Raw genomic sequence first — 21,343 nt, forward strand, 5'->3', positions numbered from 1 at the left:
TTTTTTTTATTATTTCTTATTAATTTTCTTTTTTTATTTGCCAAATACCAAGTAAACAGAGATGCCCAAATCAAAACATCTATCTATCTATCTATCTATCTATCTATCTATCTATCTATCTATCTATCTATCTATCTATCTATCTATCTATCTATCTATCTATCTATCTATCTATCTATCTATCTATCTATCTATCTATCTATCTATCTATCTATCTATCTATCTATCTGCAGTCTATGATCTATCTACTACAGCTTTGTTGCAGCTCAGTAAAGATTGTTACCTGTTGCTATGGTCACGTCCAGCGCTTAGCAACCGTAAACCCTCGGCGCATGCGCAGTATTGATGCACTGTGGGATTGCAGCGTATTGACATGGCAACCACCAGACCACAGAGCCAACTTAGTTTTTTCACTCCGCATTAGTTTTTCTGTCGTTTTCGCGCTTTATTTAACAAGTTTTACCTTCGCCCGCCGTCATGAATGCGGCGGTGGTGAAAAAGACCCAGGACACGGTGGGCAAAGTGATTAAGAAACCGCCTCTAACGGAGAAACTGCTAAGCAAGCCTCCGTTTCGATACCTTCACGACATCTTCAGTGAGGTGAGACCTAAATTACCCTGCTAATGTTCCGTTAGGATAGCAAGCTGGCGTTTGTTTAACAAACACAGGGAGTCTATTTGCCTATGTACTCGATTAAAAAGCCGACTCCACCGGGATTTGTGTTATTTAAACCGAGATTAGCAAGGCAGTTCGCTAGCTAGTGTACCAAAGGTTAGCATGAACTAAGCTAACGAGAGTTTAGTAACAGTTACTGCGCTGAAATAGCACTGCCTTCATCAAGCTATAACATTGTCCCTGGTAGTATGAATGAGGCTGGCCAAGCAGTTAAACCACAAAGGTCTGTCACCAACCAAACAAAAACCACGTTAGCATTCACTAGCAAAACGATGTTAGCTTGTCTGTTAAGTTAATACTGTGGCTTAGCTAGTTAGCTAGCTGTATCAACGGCGTCGTTTAACGTTAGTTGCTAGGCATGGCATGAGCCCACACAGGACACAGGGATCAACAAACCAGTTTTTGTCCTTGCAGTTAGCTAACCGTGATGCAATCGCTGTGATTTTTAAGTCAAATCAAAATTGTCGTTGAAATCACGGGTGCTGAGCAGTTTATAGATGTCGGGCTGTTTGATAAGAGAGAAATATAAGGATTGTCTACGTTGAATTTACTCGATGCAGAAAACATTGACTGTGTTGCTCAAAGCTACTTGCAAAATAAGATAAGGTAACGTTACCTACATGGATCATTAAGTCATAGATACACTTGGCGTCTGTCCTGGATTTTGGAGAGGGCTGAGAAGCTTAGTGATGAACTCTGATTCCTAGTATGTTGGGATCAGTTTAGCATCTGCCTACAGTTACAACCTACAAATAACACACATTTGTTCTTTTCGTTTTAGTGTACAACATATGACGAAACAGGTTATTCATTCACAGATTGAGATTATAGTTAGGATCGAATATGCATACCCTTCATTAATTCCCAAATACAGATGCAGTTTGTATAGATTGTATTGTCACAGGGAATCTTCAGCCAGCTGCCACAAAAGATACTTTTGATTGTGAAACATTATAAACTGGTCACAGCTGAAACCAAGTAGTGACCAAGTAGTTTCTCATATAAATTGGTTTCAATATTTCGATAATATCATACTGTATAAGATGCAGAAACGTTTTACTATGTCAAGTAACTGGTAGCCAAAATTTTTCTGTAGCTTTAAGTGCTAGATAAAATGGCACTAGAGCTACTACATCACACACTGCGTTTTCTCAACTATTATTTTTGTCCACTTATTATTCACAGAATTCTTTGTATGTTGAACAGATTAAAATCTGTTTCACTTTTCTAAGCATAGGTGGGATCTCTTTTGCGCGCTCCATCAGCTGGGTAGTCTCATATTTCACCCTAGGTTCATGTATATTTGATAAAGGGAAGTGTGTCGACATGTGTGACTCCTTTCCTCTGATTAGCAGTGTGTTTAACTTCAGGATTGAGTTGTCCAATAACTGAATTCTCAGTGCAGATACAGTAGATTATATTAAAGCAGAAGTAAGCAGAATGTTTGTGTTAATATAAGTCTTAAATAGTTATATCTTCCGACAGCAATCACTTACATAGAGTGTTTGGTCTGAAACACGGGTCTGTCAGTCACTCTCCTCTGCTGTAAGCCGAGGAGAAAACTTCTTGTATACTTCCTTGTATCCTACAACCTTTATCCAATGAGGAGAGAGAACGGAAGGGCTGTGTGTGCAGCCAAGGGATGCGCGTGAATGTGGTGACGTAGGGACGAGGACCAATCATGACGAGGGCGGGGGCTGCTAACTCCATCGGCTGACAAAAAGTTAGCCAAAACGACCGGATCGCTTACTTCTGCTTTAAGACCTGTATTATGGCCAGAATGTTGTTTTTGAGCATCCATCAATTAATATAGGCCTAATGGACATTTTTCTGATTTTCTTAAATATGGTTTCCACATTTACATTAATTAGCATGTAGTTTATTTGTGGGCTTTAGGAAAGCACCAGTGCTGTGTACTTGGAAATCATATTAACAGATTTGGGTACTGTGAGGACATTAGCTATTTTAAAGCTGTCGCTGTTGTATAATTGTGGACTGGTTGTGTTGGCAGTGTGTATATTAAAGTTTTAGGTGTATAAAATGGTTAAAACAATACAATAATTAAGCATGGGTATTTTATTTTCTTACCACTTGCAGATCATCAGGACCACTGGCTTTATGAAAGGTCTATATGGAGAGAACGAAATGAAGTCTGATAATGTTAAGGTAAGTTGACCACACTCAGTTCGACCTTATCAAACTGTTTGGCTATTGTCTTTTCTTCAGTCTGCCTATCTGCCTTGTGCACAGTTAAGGTATTAATGTCCTAAGCAGCAGCCTCACTTGTATGGGAGATCAGCTGTGCATTGCATGGGACAGTCTGAGGGTGTCTCTGTGTGTGGAGGTAACATTAAACGCTGCCTGTGTAACACTCTTTGAGTGAGAGGATCTGGCAGGACATGACTGAGAGGCCTGTCAAGGTGTCAGAACTCAAGTCTGCTGTTTGAGATCTGACCCCATATTGACCAGGAGCAGAAACAGTGTCCAAATCAGTAGCCTTATGACCTAATGGAGTTCATTTGTCATTGTTCTATTATCATTTGGAATCGTTTTTAAGCAGAGGGACAGCATCAAATCTGTGTGGATCTGATATATCAAATATATCAAATGTAAACATAGTGATATTGTGATTGTTACATGAAAATGTAATTTTTGTTCTATAAGTGACTTTCTTACTGAAAACCACTGCCCTAGGCACTTGCATGTGTAAAAACATGTCTGTAAGCCTTTATGGTAGTCAAGACATTTTCAAAATACATTATTCTCAGTTAAGGGCTCCATACTGCTCCTAAATGGGGGCATTTTGCCCCTTAAATTTTAGACAGTACAAGTTTTTCATCTACTTTGCAACCAGTAACAAAATTTGCCCTTTTCTTCTTTGGAACTTGGAAGGCGCGACTCTAAGAATCTGGAACCTGTCATTACAGGTGGCAGGCCAATTTGTGTGAGGATCATGAATGAAAAGGAAAAGTGAATACCTGCTTTGTGAGTCAATTTACAGTGTGCGCCCCTAAATTGAGCTCCTGAAATTTTAAGTTAGGGGCCACTGTGCTCCTAGTAAATAAAGTAAGTATGGAGCCTAGAGTGTGCAAAGACAGAAAGGAAGAGAGAGACAGAACGAGAGTTGCAAACATGGTTATAGATAGCAAATAGTCTCCTGTAAATTGTAAATTTGTGCTGAAAGACAAATTTAACTTTCTTAATACAGATTCAGTCTACTTAAGCTTCTTTCAGATCCTTGGGCACGTTGCTTCAGTGGCTTGGAGGACAAAAGCTTTAAGATCCCTCACCAAAGTTTCTCGCCACACACTTTAAAGAACATTTTGTGCCTGACAAGTACCATGGTGCAAGGTCATGCAGTATTTATGAACAAGGACAGATTTTTTCTGTAGTAAAATGACAATCAGATAAATTATTTTTGGGTAGATCATCATCTGACTGAATGTCACAATAATCAAACCAGCAGGGAGATAAACAAGTGTTAGCCTTTACATGTTGCTGAGAGACAAACTGTACCATTTCATAAAGGGCAGATTTGGCGAATTATCCCACATGTGGCCTCAGGTTTCAGTCCGAATCAGACCCCTAGTATTTTATGTCAGTTATGTATTGTATTAATAGCCTTGATCGGCCCTGTGCATGAGCATGTTACTGAATAGAAATGATCAGCATGGTAATTATCAGACGCTACAGACCAGACCAAGTCCTTATGTTACACAGTTGGCCAGCTTCTCAGATGCAGCAGGCTGATAGACTAGAAGCACTGCTTAGCCAGGTCATTTGTCTGGACTAGTGTCTGTTCCATTACATGCCTACTAGAATTTAAATTTGAATATTAATGGTAGGAAATGCATTGTTCATAATGTGGGGCTTTATCTTTGCTGCATAGTATGCAGGGCTCCAGACTAACCTTTTTTTTTACTAGGAGCACAGTGGCCCCTAACTTAAAATTTTAGGACCGCAAGTGGAAAATCTAAGGGTGCACACCATAAATCAACTTGCAAATCAAATGTTTACATTCTTTTTCATTCATGATCCTCACACATATTGTCCTGCCATCTGTAACGAGTCTTTGAGTCGCCCCTACATTGCACAATGATGAAACATTTACTTGGACTGTCTCAAATTTTAGGGGCAAAATGCCCTTAGGGGCTGTCTGGAGCCCTGGTATGAAAGCAATACAAAACATGGTAGATAACAATACAGAATAATAATATCAAGCTTGCACATCTTAAATACAAAACACCTACATGTTACTCACTGGAGCTCTGTGAGTCAGGATTTTCTCTTGAAATGTTAGATGTCAGCTGGACTGAGTATTCAACAACTGTGCACAGCTTTGCATCATATGTTGAATTGTAATACAGGAGGGGTACCTTCTGTTGAGCTCTGAAACTATATGTGTGTCTCAAGGGTTAAATAATTTTGTATTGGAAAATAAGTCCCACTGGAGTCCCTTTACTTTCATAAACATATGCTATCTTGTGCCTCTCCTGTGCATGTAGCTGCGTATCACAGTGTCTCTTATCTTTGCAGGATAAGGACTCTAAGATAGTCTTCCTCCAGAAAGCTATAGATGTTGTGATGCTGGTGAGTGGGGAGCCCCTGGCTGCAAAGCCAGCACGCATTGTGGCTGGCCACGAGCCTGAGAAAACCAATGAGCTGCTGCAGGCCATGGCCAAGTGCTGCCTCAACAAGGTCTGTCTTTTTGGAAGATAAAGCGCACACACAAATACACTGAAAAGCTGACTGTGAAATTTACAAGACTCAGATTCCATTTCTCCAATTTCTCACATTCATTTACATTGTTGTTTCAGTTACTCTGGAGACAAAATATATGGCAATACAGAAAAACAGATATTCTTCTGTGTATTATCTTTCACATTAAAATATGATAGTCTTGGCAAAACTGTCCAGCCACCTCTGGGAGAACTCTGAAATATTTTAATTGCACCCTGGAGATGAAGTGTAAACAGATGAGCTGGTGCCAGGGGGAAAGCTGTATTTTGATATCATGTCATGCAGACAGTTGTCAGCTATTGAATGTATTCCTCACAGATTTTATGGATCATTGGTTTTTCATTAGCTGTTTTGAAGCCATTTATTACATGAATGGTAAAGATAGTATTTCATTTTTTTTTTATCTTTAATGAAACAGTAGTGATAAGAATGTACACAAGAATGTATAAATAGACGCAATTCATTGGGGTATGAGGCATTCATACCCTTAAAAACATATTACCAGAGTTGCAGTGTCTATGGTACACACCATGATCAACATGTTTGGGAGTCAAACTGGAAATCTACTGCATAAAGGGTTAGCAGATATGGGACTGCTATTAATATAACTCATGAGTGTGTTTTCCTCTAATAAATTAGATGTCCAGCGATGATGCAGTGAAGCGAGTACTTGCAGGGGAAAAGGTGGACATGAAGACCAAGGCTAGCACCTCCAGGTCCCAGGACAAGGAGAACAGGGAAGGACGTGAACGTCACCTGGATAGAGAAGTAAGAGGCCCAAGCCCCTCTCAGAATGGATTTCTAATGTCACATGCTTCTCAACTCTATATAGCATGTACCGTAGCTGTGGCTGTCCTCACTGTTTGTTTTGATATGAACTATTCTAGGACAAGAAAAGGATTACAGAGCGCAGCGGGAGCCGGGACCAGAAGGACCCAGACCAGCCCAGAGAGCAGGAGAGTCGACGGAGAGACGGGGAGAAAGAGCACCACCGGGACAGGGAACGCTCTGACAAGCACCGCCGCAGTGAACAGGACCCCGGCAAAGAGCGTGACAAAGACAAGAGCCGAGACCGGGAGCGAGACAAAGATAGAGACAAAGGACGAGTTAAAGACAGAGACAAGGGGAGGGACAAAGAGAGGGATCGAGAAAAAGAAAAAGACAAGGACAGGGATAAAGAGAGAGAGAAGACGAGAGAGAGGGACTCCCACAAAGACGGGGACCGTGACAGGGAAAAACGACGAGACAGAGATAAAGAGCGGGAGCGACACAAAGAGGGGGAAGAGAGGAACAAAACTGTGGAGAATGGCAATAGCAAGGTATGCTACTTAAATTTACACAAATCATACTTATACATTTTGGCAACAAACGCCAATGTTTACATTGAATGTGTTTGTTTGTGCTTAGTCCAGAGTATCTGAGGATATCGAGCAAAAAGTCGGCCCTGACGAGCCCAGCAAAACAGCCAAACCCGTGCCAGCTGTAAGTTCTATCTCTGACTGTCTCATCTACACCTACAGTGGTTTAGTGTCCTATTCGATAACTCAGACAATTAAGACACATAGTTAATGACTGACTTTATTTGTCTACATTGTTGATAGATTGAATTTGAGGGTGAGGGTTTTTTATGTTATAAAAACATCAGATTTATTGTCCAATGTTGTGCCTCTTATTCTACCAAGGAACCAAGCCCAACTGAAGAGGTATTCAACCCTGCAGAAACAATCAGTAGAACATTAGAGCTGCATATTGCAGACATCATAGTGTTAGAATGCATTTTGGTGGCTGGCTGCTTAGTGCTAATATGGACTGTAGTGTACGAGGCATTTGGGGTTTGGCTTTGCACCTGTTAACTGTAGAGTTGATAAATGTGATGTGGTGTAATGCAGTGTTCTTTGCTGTGTACAGCCTGCAGACACAGTTGAAAATCAGGTAAGAACTAACTGTAGTCTATTTTCTTAGCATCGCAATATTTTTTCAAGATGATGCATTGAGTGTCTCTCAGTGTAATTACAATCCAATATTTATCCATAATGAAAGCTTTTGAAGCTGTCGCCATTCATGTGCAACCTGCATGCTTCTGGCATAATTTTGTAAAGTGTCATGCACTTTGCATTCAACAGCTTTCCTGCTGCCACAAGGGAAATCCCAGTGTGTAGGCAATGCTGTTTACTCCAGTTCCCTTTTGTAAAGCTACCTTTCGCTATCAGACTTATTAATGAAATGGGGCATAATGCATTAGCTCCATAGATTGGATGTGAAACAACTGAGTTCACTAACTTGCTTGCTCAATTACTGGATAGCTATTTCAAAGATGAAATGATTGGCAGTGTAAGCAAAGCTTGAGTGTTCAGTTAAGTATAAAACTGCCCTGTTTTATCCATGGAAAGGATATGGTTACAATTATGGTACAGCATGGCTCCATTCCAGCTTTTTTTTTGCTGTTTTGATGGATGTTATTATTATTTCATCATCCTCTCTGGCACAAAATATCACTAATATAACTCTCATTCAACCCAACTGCTTTTGCATGGTGCTTCTGGAAATATTTCTGATGTTAAGGATTCCAATCCTGATTCTGTTCCTCACAAGAGCTGCTTTGCATTCTTTACATTCTGTTTTGCCAAAGGACACTCCTCTTGCGGACCAGTAGTTGAAATTATTGTTTGTTTTCTGATATCCGATCCAGTATGTTATCTGGTATGAGGGTTAAACAAAACTGGATAGTCAAGCTATAACAACACCCCCCTCTTCATTCTTCTTCTTAATTTCAAACTTTCATAATTTGCATGTCTGTGTGAATGTTCATTCATGCTTAATAGCACCATACCTGATTGTACATCCAACATAACGAACAAAATGAATAGTGATCGAAAGGCTGCTTCAACTATTCTGTATAATGATTAGTGAGTGGTGTTGCCTTCCAGAGCTCATTATCTAAAGGTTTGTCTTTTTCTTGCTTGTCTTTTCCTCTTCTCGCAGTCGGACAGTCCAGCAAGAATACCTCGGCCTTCATCTGCCAAAGGGCAGAGGCGCAGACCCAAGATTGGAGGTCAAGGTAACACCCTTAACTCTCTCTCTCCTATTCTAATCATCTTTACCAATGAGGCTCATTTCACATAGCTAATACAGATGTCTTGTATCATGTTGCTGACCACTGAAGTCATTGACAGATGGGTTTTTTAATAGGTCCAACCTGATTTTACAGTTGACTGCTTTCTGTTTGATCTCCACATGTCTAATAAAATCACTGACTACTTCCCTTGTGGGAGGTAGGAGTGATTCATTACATGTGGCATTCAAGACTTTAAAAGCATCACAGAAGCAGCTTGGACACAAAGTTCTCCCAAAAAAACATTTTCATAAAAATATCACAAAGAAACACAGCACAACAGAGAAATCTGTTTTTCACCTTCTACACTTAGCATGGCACATGAAAACAAGTAGAGAGCACTGTAATTTTAAGTAGTTGTATTAGAAAATACACCAACCATGCCTTGTGTTTTTGACTCTCAACAGATGAATCTGACAGCGAAGGAGGTACGTCTCCTCTCTCTTATGAACATATAAAAGTTTTGTTTTTTTGTGTGGAAATGGGGTCAACGTGAAACACGCGCACTTGATCAAAGCTTCATTTTGAGCATTGCAATGGGAAGCTGCAGCATCAAAGGCATTCTGACTCTGTTCACCTGAATAAATAAAGCCAATAGCCAATACATTTGCTGATGACTTTTAGCTTAATGCAGGATGTTTCCTGCCTATGAACTGAAAACAAAAAGCATAAGATTGATTGGTCTTCTCCTCTGAGTCAGATTAAAGCAGTAAAGAAATGTGTTCCCCAAAATGTCAGGAAGTCAGCACAGTCACTCAGTGGGTGTGTGAATGAGTGACTCACTCAGTGATTAAGGGCGATGATATTGTGAGCAAGTCAGTTTAGTTTATTTGTAAAGCCCAATATCAGATAGAGTGTCTCGATGTGCTTAACAGGACTCTGCAGGATGCAATAGGATATGACCTGTATGTGGGGAAAATACATTTGCAGAAACAAACTGAAAGTTAGTGATTTGCAGAAATTCCAGAAAAGTTCAATGTTAAGTCTAAAAGTATAAATTCTACTGTATGGGCCCAATTGTCGGTTTAGTTTTCACATCATTGCAAATACTGGAGGAAATAGAGCAAAATTTGTCCACTTGACAAAAACAAGAAGATCCAGCAGGTCCAGTACAGCAAACAATAGAAAACATGGGCAGACAACAGTCAGATTAATGTCCTTAACAAAACAGAGAGCTACTCCCTTTACCTCTCTTGGTAAAAGCTTCAAATCTATTTTACTTGTCATGTGTTGAACCTGTTACCACACCCAGCATTCGTTCATCCAGAAGTGCAGCTTTTCATCACTGAAGCTAAACCACTTTTTTTTGAGTTTTTGAGGACAACACTCAAAGTCATCATGAGTTGAAGGTCAATGTGAAGAGGTAAAGGCTACAGTTATATGGTGGAAGTGGCCCAGTGCTTTTTTAGCATGGTAGCATTTAAGTTAGAGAAAAGATCGTATAGACTTGTTAGCCCTACTCTTTGTTATTAAAGGCTGAGCTAACTACAAGTCATTGTTGTCCTTTCACAGATGGAGATGCCCAGTCAGCCCAGAGGCCGACCCCTCAGGAAAATGGAGACGCTGCAGGCTCCTCAGTGCCATCTGACATAGCTTCCAGGTCTGTGTAGTCAGTAACTTTACTCACTAAGTAAAAAAACTCTGATGCGTGATGTGTCACAGTCGGGGTATAGAGCAGATGCAGGGATGACACAAATACACACTCATAAGCAGTATAAAGGAATTTTATTAGAACATAAGGTAATAATTAACAGGTAACTGGCAGAATGGCTGGGCAGCGGTCTATGAATCACATGACCGGGCAGAGTGGCTGGTGTATGGAGGGGATGGGAACAGGTGTTGTTGGTGGAAGTGAAAAGGAGACAAGTAACATGAAGTAACATGGAGGACATCTGGTGGCTGGATGAAGGAGTGACAGGAGACAGGGGATGCAGTTGAAATGCCATTTTTTTTATTGCTTAAGAAAGTTCCGAACTGAGTGAAATGACCTAGAGCGACCTCAGTGGCAGCCATGATGAGAGCTGGTTAAATTCGCTATATGCTAAGGAAAGGAGACTCGTTAGTCGTTACCTTCTCTTTTATCTCTTTTAGCATTAGCCACACTGGGCGATTGTTTACAAAAGGAAAGGAGATCATTTGATCCCAAGAATGTAGAAACAACTGCGCATAATGCATGAATGCACAGTTGTCATACAATACATATTACATTGATAAATTGACTAATTATGGTAATAAAGTAATATTAGAGGATCTAATTAGGTTGTTGGTACATTTCACTTTTTGTAATTGTAGTAGTTTTGTTTTTGAAACCAATCCAGGATCAATTCCAGTAGATTACACAGTTTGAAAAATTGCCTTGATTTGGGTAATTGAGTCTATTCTGTTATTTAAGTGGCTGATTGGCTAAATTTGGTAAGACAGCTGTGTTTAAGCAGTTTTATTAATTCTGTGAAAGTTTATTGTTCCAAGCAGCGGTTCTTATCCCAAAATCTGGATGACTCAGCGAGGCTGTCGCGAAGTAGACGTTTGGGAAATCCCACAGAGCTGAAAGAATTAGTCCTATTAGAGAAATAACACAGCTTTTTAAACTAAACAAATCTGATTTGTACAAATGTGAACATATTTAGTTTTAAAATAGTGAAGTTAAGAGCTTTTGTTCAGTAATATGTCCAATCCTTTAATCCCACAGCAGACGAACAGCGCGGCCCAGCAGCGCTCGGCCAGCACCTCCTCGAGTCAAGAGACAGGAGAGTTACGCTGACGTGAACCCAGCTGAGAGGTGACTTCATCACTAATATTCCCTAATATATTTTATGTCGCCTGGGACAAGTACCTCCTCCTCTCTGTGAATGCATTCTTCATCTTCTTTCTTCCAGTTGGACACATATCTTATGTTATTTAACCAGTTTGTGATTGTCTAATAAGGAAAGTGAGCGAGCCAGTCAGCCAGCAGTTACGTGTGATAACAGTGCCCACAGGATGGCATATCTCTCCCATACAGTACAAACCATATAACTGAAGGCTCTTTGTCGTCCTTTCAGACTGTCAAGTGCCAAGGCCTCAGCACCTATCATCTTGGATGGGAAGAAGCTATCTGAAGATGAGGAAGACGAGCAATTCCTCGTGGAGGAGGCCGTCCCTCAGCCCCTAGATGTTCCTGAGATGGAGATGGTGAGTGGCTTGGAACAGTGAGTTGATTAAATGTCGTGGAGAAAGATAAGGTTTGAATAGTTATCAGACAAGTTTTCTTCTTTTACAGGATCGTCGACCAGAGCTAGATGGTGAAGAGAAACACGGTACAGTCATATTTCCTTTTAGTTTCCTTTACTTTGAAAGGCATAATAATTGCCTTTTGATTTCTATTCCTCCTCTACCTGGTGCTTTGGAAGAAAAAAAAACACATCTTTCACTTCTCTGTTTCTTTCCTCTTAGGTGGCCTTGTGAAAAAGATCCTCGAGACCAAGAAAGACTATGAATCATCACCATCCTCCCCCAAATCTAAAGAGCAGGTATGTACTGTTTGAGGGGTAATTCTATTCCATCTCCACTAGAGGGCACTGTTAGTCTAGCTCTCTCCAGCTCAGTGACTGAAGAATCCTTGTTAAACTTCCCCATCAGCTGTACCAGCCACAGTTTCTGGAGGTTTAGCTTCCCAGGGTAAGCATTTTGATCATGCCCAGTGCAACGCTGGTTATTATCAAAAGAAAGATATACACAAATGGATCGGAGAGGTGTAATTGCACTGCCTTGTAACCACAAAAATGTTCCCCTTCAATGAAGCCGAATGGCTGATAACCAGACAAGCAGAGTATGGTCTCTAACAGACCACACACATCTGATATACACATCAAGATGTCTGGAGCAAAATGAGCTTGTTTTCTGGGGTTGCTCAATGTTTTTGGTATGCTTGAAGTTTTTATTACAGACCTCTCTGTGCCGTGTACAGTCTCAGATTATCTGACATCTTGGGGACTTTTAGAGGAATCTTGTAGCCTGTTCACACTCCTTCACTGTTTGTAGAAATAATTACAGAAACGAGTCTCTGCTCAACCAGTTTTAGTCTTTTGAATTGTATTTTGAGTCATTGAAAAACCTTATTGCACATGGGCTCACATATTCTAGCAAGAAGTTCTTTCTCATCTCCTCTTTGGGAGGGACTTCATATTAGAGCAGCTTTGTCAAGGTGACGCATTGCTGCCGTTGCTCATTCCCTTCTGTCAGCTTATTTTTCAGCTAAAGAGAGCAGTGCTCTTTCATCGTTATTTGGAGTGTGAATCAGTGTGAAGCTTACAGTTGTGTCTGTAGTCTATGGTGTGAGGTAGTGTACACTGTCTGCTTTGGGTGGTCCTCCCCACTGAAGCATGCTCTTCCCTGCATCCCTTCTTAGCTGACCACCCTGACTCTAATAGATGCACTGTTTTGGACCGTCACTCATGCACACAGGCCCCCTCATCTCTTCCCTCCCTAACTGCGGTCTCAGACATCATCCCTCATAACTCACACCTGACATTGCAGCTTCACCATCAGCAAACTGAAACAAGCTTGACAGGAATTTAAAGGCCTGGCATTTTTTTCATCCACCTTTTACATGTGTATGTTAAAAATAGTTCACACAACATAAAAAATAATTCAATTAAAGAGATATTGCAAGTCCAGCCATGAATGCACGTGACAGGCACACACGGTCAAAACATCCTGGATGGCAGAGCTCTTTGTGAAACATGAGCATCGCCACAGAGTTTATCCTAATTTTCTTAATGCAGCCTCCTCAGTTTTCAGGGGTTCCAAACCTTCATTTGAGGGGGAATCCTGCACGGTCTGCAGGAGCGGCTCAGAGCAACTGTGTCTGCTCCGAGCACGAGTTGGGCCCACCCCTCCATCATTATTGGCCTTGCCTCGTCAGCTGTATAAAGAACTATAATGACTTCCTTCCTGACATGAAAGGGTGGAGAGGTCAGCTTAATGGAGTCGGGCTTTTTTTTCTTGTAATCATGGTTAAAACACGCAGGGACAAAAATGTAAATATTGAGCTTCCTCATTTTATGTGGTATGACAGGTTTAACATTTCAGCTGCTGCAATTCACTTTTCAAAAAAGCTGATGTTTATTGGGGCACATTTTCTGAATAGGTCTCAGTCTCCTTTACATTAAGATTTAACGTCATGTTCATTTAGTAAGTTTTCTAGAAATCTAACCTTGATGTAATTTCCATAGTAATTTCTGTGCTTTTTTCTAAATTAGTTTTGCTATTGTTAATGCAATTGCTCCATTTCTGTACTGATGTAAATAAGAGGATTACTCAAACAACCACATGATTGTGTTTTGCCACAGCCCGCCACTGTGTGTGTGTGTGTGACCAAAGCCTTTGCTGTATATTTATGGGGATGACCTTCCTTGTGACCCCTCGGCAGCATTGTATATTATTCCAAGATACTTCTCTTTTTATTTAGACAGAATCTGGCCCTTGCAGCAGCTGCGTTTTCATAAGAATTTTTGTGTACTCTTTTCCCCGTTTTCTTTACCCCATCAAATTAGCCTTGATGAACGTTTGTAATGTATAAATAAACCCTGTGGCGTACAAATGGATGGCTGTTGAGTGAGAGGCACGGAGGAGAAGGGCCAGAATTCTCTCTGCAGAATTGTCAAGAAAATAAATACTCCTCTCTGCAGACCTCTGTGTCTTCATAAACATCCAGAGTTTTTTGTGGAAACACAAGGAAATGACCCTGTGGCATTCCATTAGTCATATTACTTTTGTAGAGGTCATATTGAGTCGCTAGGAATTTGGTCAGGTTTGTGAGGAGCACCTACCTGAAGCTGCCACAATCCATTATCAGTCTAGACCTCAGCATAAACAACATATTTTAAGTATGATCAGAAGCCCTCAAAAAACTTTTAAAATCCCCTTCTCCCTCGCTGCTGTTTAAGCCTTATTTTAATACAACTTTCGATTGTCAGTTACTATAGCCAGTGGTCCCTCAGGAAGCTTCCTCTCAGCTCACCCTATAGCCAGGATGGTGATCTCAGTTGTCTCCCCAAGGGGCTACAGTGACCTTGCAACAACATCCTGTAACCTCATTGGCTGTAAGCTTTTCTCCTCACCTCACTGACTCCAAGCTATTTTTATGATCTAGCTCTAGACTTTTAAATGGCCTTCTATGAAAAATGGCTAGGAAGCCCATAAACAACATCCAGAGCCAATTCTCATCCTAAGCTTCACTCCCTGGCTCACCTCTCAGATCTGCCAGAGGAACACGCTGTAAAAACCATCACGGTGTGTGTCAGTTTCCAAATGGGCACCAGCAGCAAAGAGAGCTGTTCCTGCTCTGCTGCAGTTGTTAGATGTGGTCTTCACTGATCTATAACATACTTTGACAAAAACTAGATTTTTTCACACTTGAGTGGGTGATGATGATGATGTGAGGGATTCTCCTCAGTCACTTCTGAGCCGCCACAACTTTAAAGGGATAGTCCAACATTTTGGCAAATTTGCCTATTGCCATAATCCCTATAGTCATAGGAGTAGGTTCATTACCTTTAATTATTGGTGCATGTTGTTTTGAGATCTGCAGGGCAGACGCGAGCTACAGTACATGTCCCTTATCCCTCAAAACACATCAAATACACAATTCACTCTCTCTTGGACAAGTTGTGACCTGCACATTCACTGCGCTATGAGATAATAATGTAACATTATGAGACGGAGTCGTTTTCGAGGCAAATGCATAGCCAGAACTACATTCCAGGCACGCCTGCTGGGCGGAGTGATTTCAAAAGCGCAAGTAGTTCTGAGTATCTGCTTCATGTGTTGTAATGTTACATAATTATACATGATTATTTCATAGCGTGGTGACTGTGCAGGTCACAACTTCTCCATGAAAGCGTTTTGGAGTTGTTGTGTATTTGATGAGTTTGATGAGGGACAGGGGACCTGTACCATTCACCTCCATTGTGTTCACTGAGCAGCTCATGTTTCTGCCCTGTGGATCTCAAAACAACATGCACCAATAATTAAAGGTAATGAACCTACACCTATGACTATTAGGGCAATAGGAGAACTTGCCAAAATGCTGAACTATCCCTTTAACATAACTAACAAATCTTAAATCACTTCATCATGATTGTAGAGGAATAATGTAAAATAAAGCATATGATGATTGAACAGCACTGAGTCAGTCTTGCTGGCTTCTAAAAAACAAGAAGTAAAGCTGATTTCTCATTATCAGCTGTTAAACTAGTGTGTGCATTTTTGTTTTCCTACTTAATGATGCCCTAGAGGTTCCTCCACCACTGACAGGTCCTGTGCTTGTAAGCTATTTTTCATGTCAGAGGATACTTTGAAGAATGTTTTTCTCTTGCCTGAGAAAATCCCCATAAGCAGTCTATAAAACACAGTTTTGCACGTATGTCCTAATTAAGCTAATTAGGCATGTGATGATTGGGTGAATTTCACAGTGTTGTGTGATAATATGTCCACGTAAAAGTCAACATTTTGTCCTCCAGCAACAAAATAAAAGCTGAGGAAAACACAATCACAATATTTATTCTTTTGCTTTCACAAGATAGAGATAATTCAATCTATGAGATCAAGCTGTGGGTATGAAACAGACCTAGCAACCCTGTTAGTCCACCTGCCTTTTCTAGCATTAGCCAGAGCCTCTGTTATTGCCTGGAGCTTCCATCATGTCTGAGATAATGGGAAAACCTGCCCCCCCTTCCTCCCCGCTCACCTCCTGCTCCTCTGTGGTCACCACGTCTAAATATTGTTCTGTGATCTGGGTGAGAAAAAGGAAAACGAGGAGCACATAGGTCTTGTAGACCCCGACAGAGACCTCCATAAAGCAGTGATTTATATCCACCCGGACAGAGTGCACACGAACCAGGGGTCATGTTTTCACGCCAAGTTTTTTATTTTCCTACAGAGAAGGAGAGGGAGGCTAAGGTAGCAAGAAGAGGACGGCAAACAGAACGAAGCCATGGGTCCTGTCTGGGCCATGTTAGAGCAGACCGCAGCCAGGCAGGCCGAATGAGCCGGAGAGTGTTTGTCTAGCTGCAGGGTTCACGGCACCCAGTGGAAAGCCACCCACCTTGTGGGGGGACCGCCGCGCCAAGGCATTTCATCCCTCACACTCACGAGCCACCGCAAATGGGCAACAAAGAGTGAGGTTGTCAGAAATTTGTACTTAACTTCCTGAAAAGACGTGACGGCAAACAATGGTGTTTGATGTTAATTTTGTGCGGTGTGGTCCGGTCCAGTCCAGCTGTCGTTTCAAGTTGTAATTCATGGAGCGGTTTGGTTTGTTTTAAGAGATGTGCTTGATAAGGAAAATGCTACGTCCACCTACATGTGTGACAGACTGTGTGTTTTGAAGAGGAAGCTGTCGTTTGGTTTACACACTGTCGCAATTATGATTCCTGCTGCCTGGTGAGGGCAGGTGCTCCCATCGGTGGGGGCCAAATGGCCAAAAATTTGGGCCAAGACTTGAACTTGAAAGGATGAATAAGTGTAGTAGTTGTTACTCAATACTGTAGTAAAATAACCCCACTGCCACAGCCTGTTACTAAAATAAACAAGACTTTAAGACCAGGAGTGCGGGTGGGGGCTGTGTGTGTCCACTGTATGCTTCGCCTGATCCTCTGCTTGGTGTTTTTGTGTGTGGCTTTGGGGTTGCAGTACTGAGTGCTTTTGCATTACACACTCACACGCACAAGCACACACACACACACACTCAGAGGCCTTGCGAGCCCCAGCTGAGCAAACATCCTCGGGTTTGCTCCCTGCCAAGGGAGGTCCTTCCCTGATACCTTCCCCTCCTTTTCTCCATCAAGGGACTGAGTGTAATTGGGATATAGCAAACCCCCTCCTCAACCACACACACACACCATACACTGGAAGCCTTCACCAGCCAGTCAGTCATTCCCCCCGCTCTTTGGCCGACACAATTCAGCCACACGTTTGATCTTTATATATACAGCTAGGTTGGTAGAATTCCTGCCTAACATTTTTAGCCTTGAAATCCTAAACCACTAAATGCAGCCTTGCTGCAGTTGCTGGCAAAGGTAGAATTCCTAAAGAGGGTTTATTATGTTTGCTCGAGGGACACAAGTGATTTTGTGTGTATTCTTACAGCTGTTTGATACAGTGCTGCTGAATGATAAATCAAACAAAGTGTATGAAAACATTTTAGCGTCTTTCCTTCACCACTAGACTGATCATCGATGCACTTTGTGAGGAGCTCCGCACCCTGAGTTATATTTGATTTGTTTAGATCCTTTGTGAATCAACGGCACCATTGTTTCTGTTCCTCACAACTCATCCATTAAAAACCACCTTCACTTGCAGAACTTGGTCTCTGAAGCAGCACGGAAGAAAGAGCAGGACATGGTGACGAGGGAGATCGAGCGGCTGCGCTCATCCATCCAGACAGTGTGCCGCAGCTCCTTGCCTCTGGGCAAGATCATGGACTACATCCAGGAAGACATGGACGCCATGCAGGCAGAACTGCACACCTGGAGGCGGGAAAACAAGGAGCACGCACAGGCCTTGCTGCAGGAGCAGAGGTGGGTGTTGGGCTTTTGTTTAATGTAGGCGATTTTATTTTCAGAGCTGGTTCTTGGACTCAGATATGAGCTTACTAAATTTGTCGTGCATTGGTGAGTTGTGAGTGGTGAGTGGTGTATCGTGTGATGTGTTGGTTGAATTAAACTGAAAGTGACAAGCAACTTTGCTGTGGCTGCTTGAGAAAGAAGTCTCATCAACAACAAAGTGTTCTATGATTGTATTTGCTGGTCACCGTAGGCAGTTCTTCAACTTGTTTCTCAGTTAATTCACTCGTGTTGATGTGTGCGTGCTTGTATGTGCTGCAGAGCGACAGACCGGGCAGTGGAGCCTCTTAAAGCAGAACTAGTTGAGCTGGACCAGCTGATCAAGGACCAGCAGGACAAGATCTGTGCCGTGAGGTCCAACATCCTGAAGAACGAAGAGAAAATCCAGAAGATGGTGACAGGAATCAACTTCTCTTCCAGAACCTGAAGTGAGAAATAAGGTCCATAAAAGGAACACTTCTTAAAATGCACTGAAGACTTAGGTTTCTCCTTCAGAACAATGACCAGAACCATTATTCTTGGAGACAGTGTGAGGTGGGTCCAAACACTGCACATTTAGGTTTTCCTGTCAGAACAGGAGATGGACCCAGATATAGTCCCACACAACCAGGGTCAGAAATAAGCATCAGGTGTTGATAAATAGAAACACCAGAGGCTTAGAGGTTTGGCTCTATACCAACATAAGTGGATGATAAAATGGAAAGTGGGTGAAGATGTTGGAGATGTACCAGCTGCTACAACCGACAGATATGAATAATAATAATAATAATATTAATAATAATAATAAATAAATGGATAAAATTGATCTTCCTCCTCTGCACACTAACCTAACCCCATCCTTTGCCCCTGTTCAGTAACGGTGCCTTTGTGGAATGAGCCAGTGCACAGCTCATGAAAGTCACACTAGATGGTTGTCTTTACCACACACTCAGCTCAGTGATCATTAGAGCAAATTGAAAATGTATTTCCTCGCTCCTTTCATTTAGTTATTAAAGAGTGCGGTACATCAAACCTGATTTGTCCCGTTGTGAGGACTTTGTTACTGTTGGACAAAGGACGAGCAATTAGCATTGAGTAGTAAGTTGGCTTTTATGCTGGTTCATTTGCTCTTTTCTCTAATGACTATTGCGTCTGCTGTAGTACTATTAGACTAGCTGCACAACACCAGTTAAATATAATTGTTGCACATTCAGCTGGTTGATAACAGGAGGAAAAGTAAAAATGCATTTCAGTGTCTTGCCAGCCTTTCAAGCTGCTTCCCTCCACTTACACTTCCTAAACAAAGGAGGATTTAGTTTTCAGAAACCCTTTTTCCTTTGCTTACAACTACTTTATCACATCTTATAAAAACCAGTACTCACAGCCGTCCTTTCTTATTTCATTCACTCTTCCATTGTTGAAGCACTGTGGCACTTTGATTAGATTAGAGGATTCAGGCTTTTTTGGCAGCAGAGCAGTGATGGGTTTCTTTTTCTTCTACCTATCTTATAGAACATAGCATAGACACACTAATCGAATGTACTGTAGGAACAAGAAAGCATAACTCCATTCTCTGCGCAGGATAGCCACCATCATGGAGCTCCCTTTTCTGTATTGGTAATGTAGAATTTGCCAAACACATCCTTTTTTTTAGGATGAACACAATTTTTGGGTTAGATGGCAACTTTTTGTGTGAATTTTATCTTTGCAAATTGAAAAAAAAAATATTTTACTAGTTCATTGTGTGGCTTAAGGAAAAATGTGCTTTATACAGGTAACTAATATAAAATATGAAGCAATACTAGGCTGATAATTGTGGTGGTAGAGATGTGAGAATAAAAGAAACCACTGTCCCAGTTTTCCTCCAAACTCCCAAAACAGAAACATCTCTGTGTTTCCATGTGAGAGTGAAGGAGTGAAACGCAAATACAAATGTTTCCTTCCATCGTGGCTTATATCACCCTGAATGAGAATGCAGTTACCATATTTATATCATTGTATAAATGTCATTTTACATTGTTGTGAATGCAGTTGCTACCTCTGTTAGCTCCACTGCAGAATTGCCGCCCAGAGGATCTAGACTGCCAGTGTTTATGTGTAAACACACCTCTGACACCCTGGTTCCACTGATGAATGTAATCAATTTTTTCTTCTTTCCAATAATGACCAGTGATTGCAGTTGTCAAAACCTCACTTGTTTGGATGAGAATTGATATTCATACATACTGTGGTATACAGACTGCTCTCTTCTCTGCACAGTCAACTGATATTTCTGGGATTTCCACTTCCATTGCCTCATTAGTTAAACAGATCACCAATACAATAGATAACACAATATTTGTGTGAAGAATGTGAATGAGTTCAGTGATAATAGTAATGCCATGGCTTAGTAGTTAAAAAAAAAGCAATATTTGTAAATGGATCATACAAACACTTCTTTTAGTCTTGACAACAGGGAAAGACCGGTAGAAAGGGTACAAAGAACATAGACAACTGGTATATTGTAGCCCATTTTTGTTCATAAAGTTACACTAATATCTTTATTAAGGGACAGTCTGACAATTCAAAGGGAATTCTTTTTCGTGCTTTTCATTTAAGAGCTATTGACTGTAATGATTCAACAGTTAAAATGTACTTTAATTTAGCCTGACTTTACTTCATTTTCATATCAGTATTATATTTAGCCCATCAAAAATGAATGAGATCATTAACCTGTTAAAATATTTTAAAAAATATATATATATTATAAACAAAACTCCTGGAAAGAACTTACCTGTTCTCATGTTACATGAAAGGACTATTTTCACAGCACACTACTTGTATCATATCCTCACTTTCTCTCTAAATTGTAAACTGTACATTATGTATATGTGGAAACTGTATCATAGTTCAAATAATGATATAATTTTGTAGTGGAGTGAAATAAATGGTTACATTGCAATACATACTTTTCTTTTCTTATTTTTAAGGCTTTGTTGAAAGTAGTGAGTGTTGCTGACACCAGTTAAAGGAGTGTTACAGTCCCAAAGTCAAGGCAGCCTCCTAATGGGAACTTAATGAGAGGTCTGGATTGCTTGAGTCACATTATGTGCAAAATGATAAATCACCCCGGTTTGTGATTTTGACAACTTCATGTAATATCCTTGTGGCGTGAGGTGCAGCCAAGTCACACTCTCAAGGAGACTTGTTTCTTTTGAAGCCCGGTCCGACACAACAGAAGTAAAACATTCAA

The 21,343-nt window shown here is 41.0% G+C and overlaps 1 protein-coding gene across 2 annotated transcripts; it reads left to right on the top strand.

Moving 5' to 3' along the window:
- The first annotated feature begins 363 nt into the window (after window positions 1-363).
- traf3ip1 (TNF receptor-associated factor 3 interacting protein 1) lies at window positions 364-21,022 on the top strand. Of its 2 annotated transcripts, XM_083997424.1 has the most exons (16): window positions 364-600; window positions 2,773-2,841; window positions 5,212-5,373; window positions 6,055-6,183; window positions 6,303-6,734; window positions 6,823-6,897; window positions 7,324-7,347; window positions 8,398-8,473; window positions 8,935-8,955; window positions 10,040-10,127; window positions 11,217-11,306; window positions 11,569-11,698; window positions 11,787-11,823; window positions 11,960-12,036; window positions 17,870-18,087; window positions 18,394-21,022. In XM_083997424.1, the coding sequence occupies exons 1-16, from the start codon at window positions 478-480 to the stop codon at window positions 18,557-18,559; spliced, it is 1,917 nt and encodes a 638-aa protein (XP_083853550.1). In that variant the 5' UTR covers window positions 364-477; the 3' UTR covers window positions 18,560-21,022. The 2 variants fall into 2 exon arrangements, with proteins under 2 accessions (XP_083853550.1, XP_083853551.1); XM_083997425.1 differs by lacking the exon at window positions 7,324-7,347.
- Window positions 21,023-21,343: the final 321 nt, after the last annotated feature.

This window comes from Trachurus trachurus (genome assembly GCF_905171665.1).
Source record: "Trachurus trachurus genome assembly, chromosome: 21".
Lineage (NCBI taxonomy): Eukaryota > Metazoa > Chordata > Actinopteri > Carangiformes > Carangidae > Trachurus > Trachurus trachurus.

What these genes read in the sequence shown, in the direction of transcription:
- traf3ip1 (XM_083997424.1), top strand. Translation starts at nt 478, where the DNA reads ATGAATGCGGCGGTGGTGAAAAAGACCCAGGACACGGTGGGCAAAGTG. An exon ending in CCAAGTGCTGCCTCAACAAG is followed by an intron (nt 5,374 to 6,054) that starts GTCTGTCTTTTT and finishes CTAATAAATTAG; the next exon opens with ATGTCCAGCGATGATGCAGT. An exon ending in AGATGGTGAAGAGAAACACG is followed by an intron (nt 11,824 to 11,959) that starts GTACAGTCATAT and finishes CTTTCCTCTTAG; the next exon opens with GTGGCCTTGTGAAAAAGATC.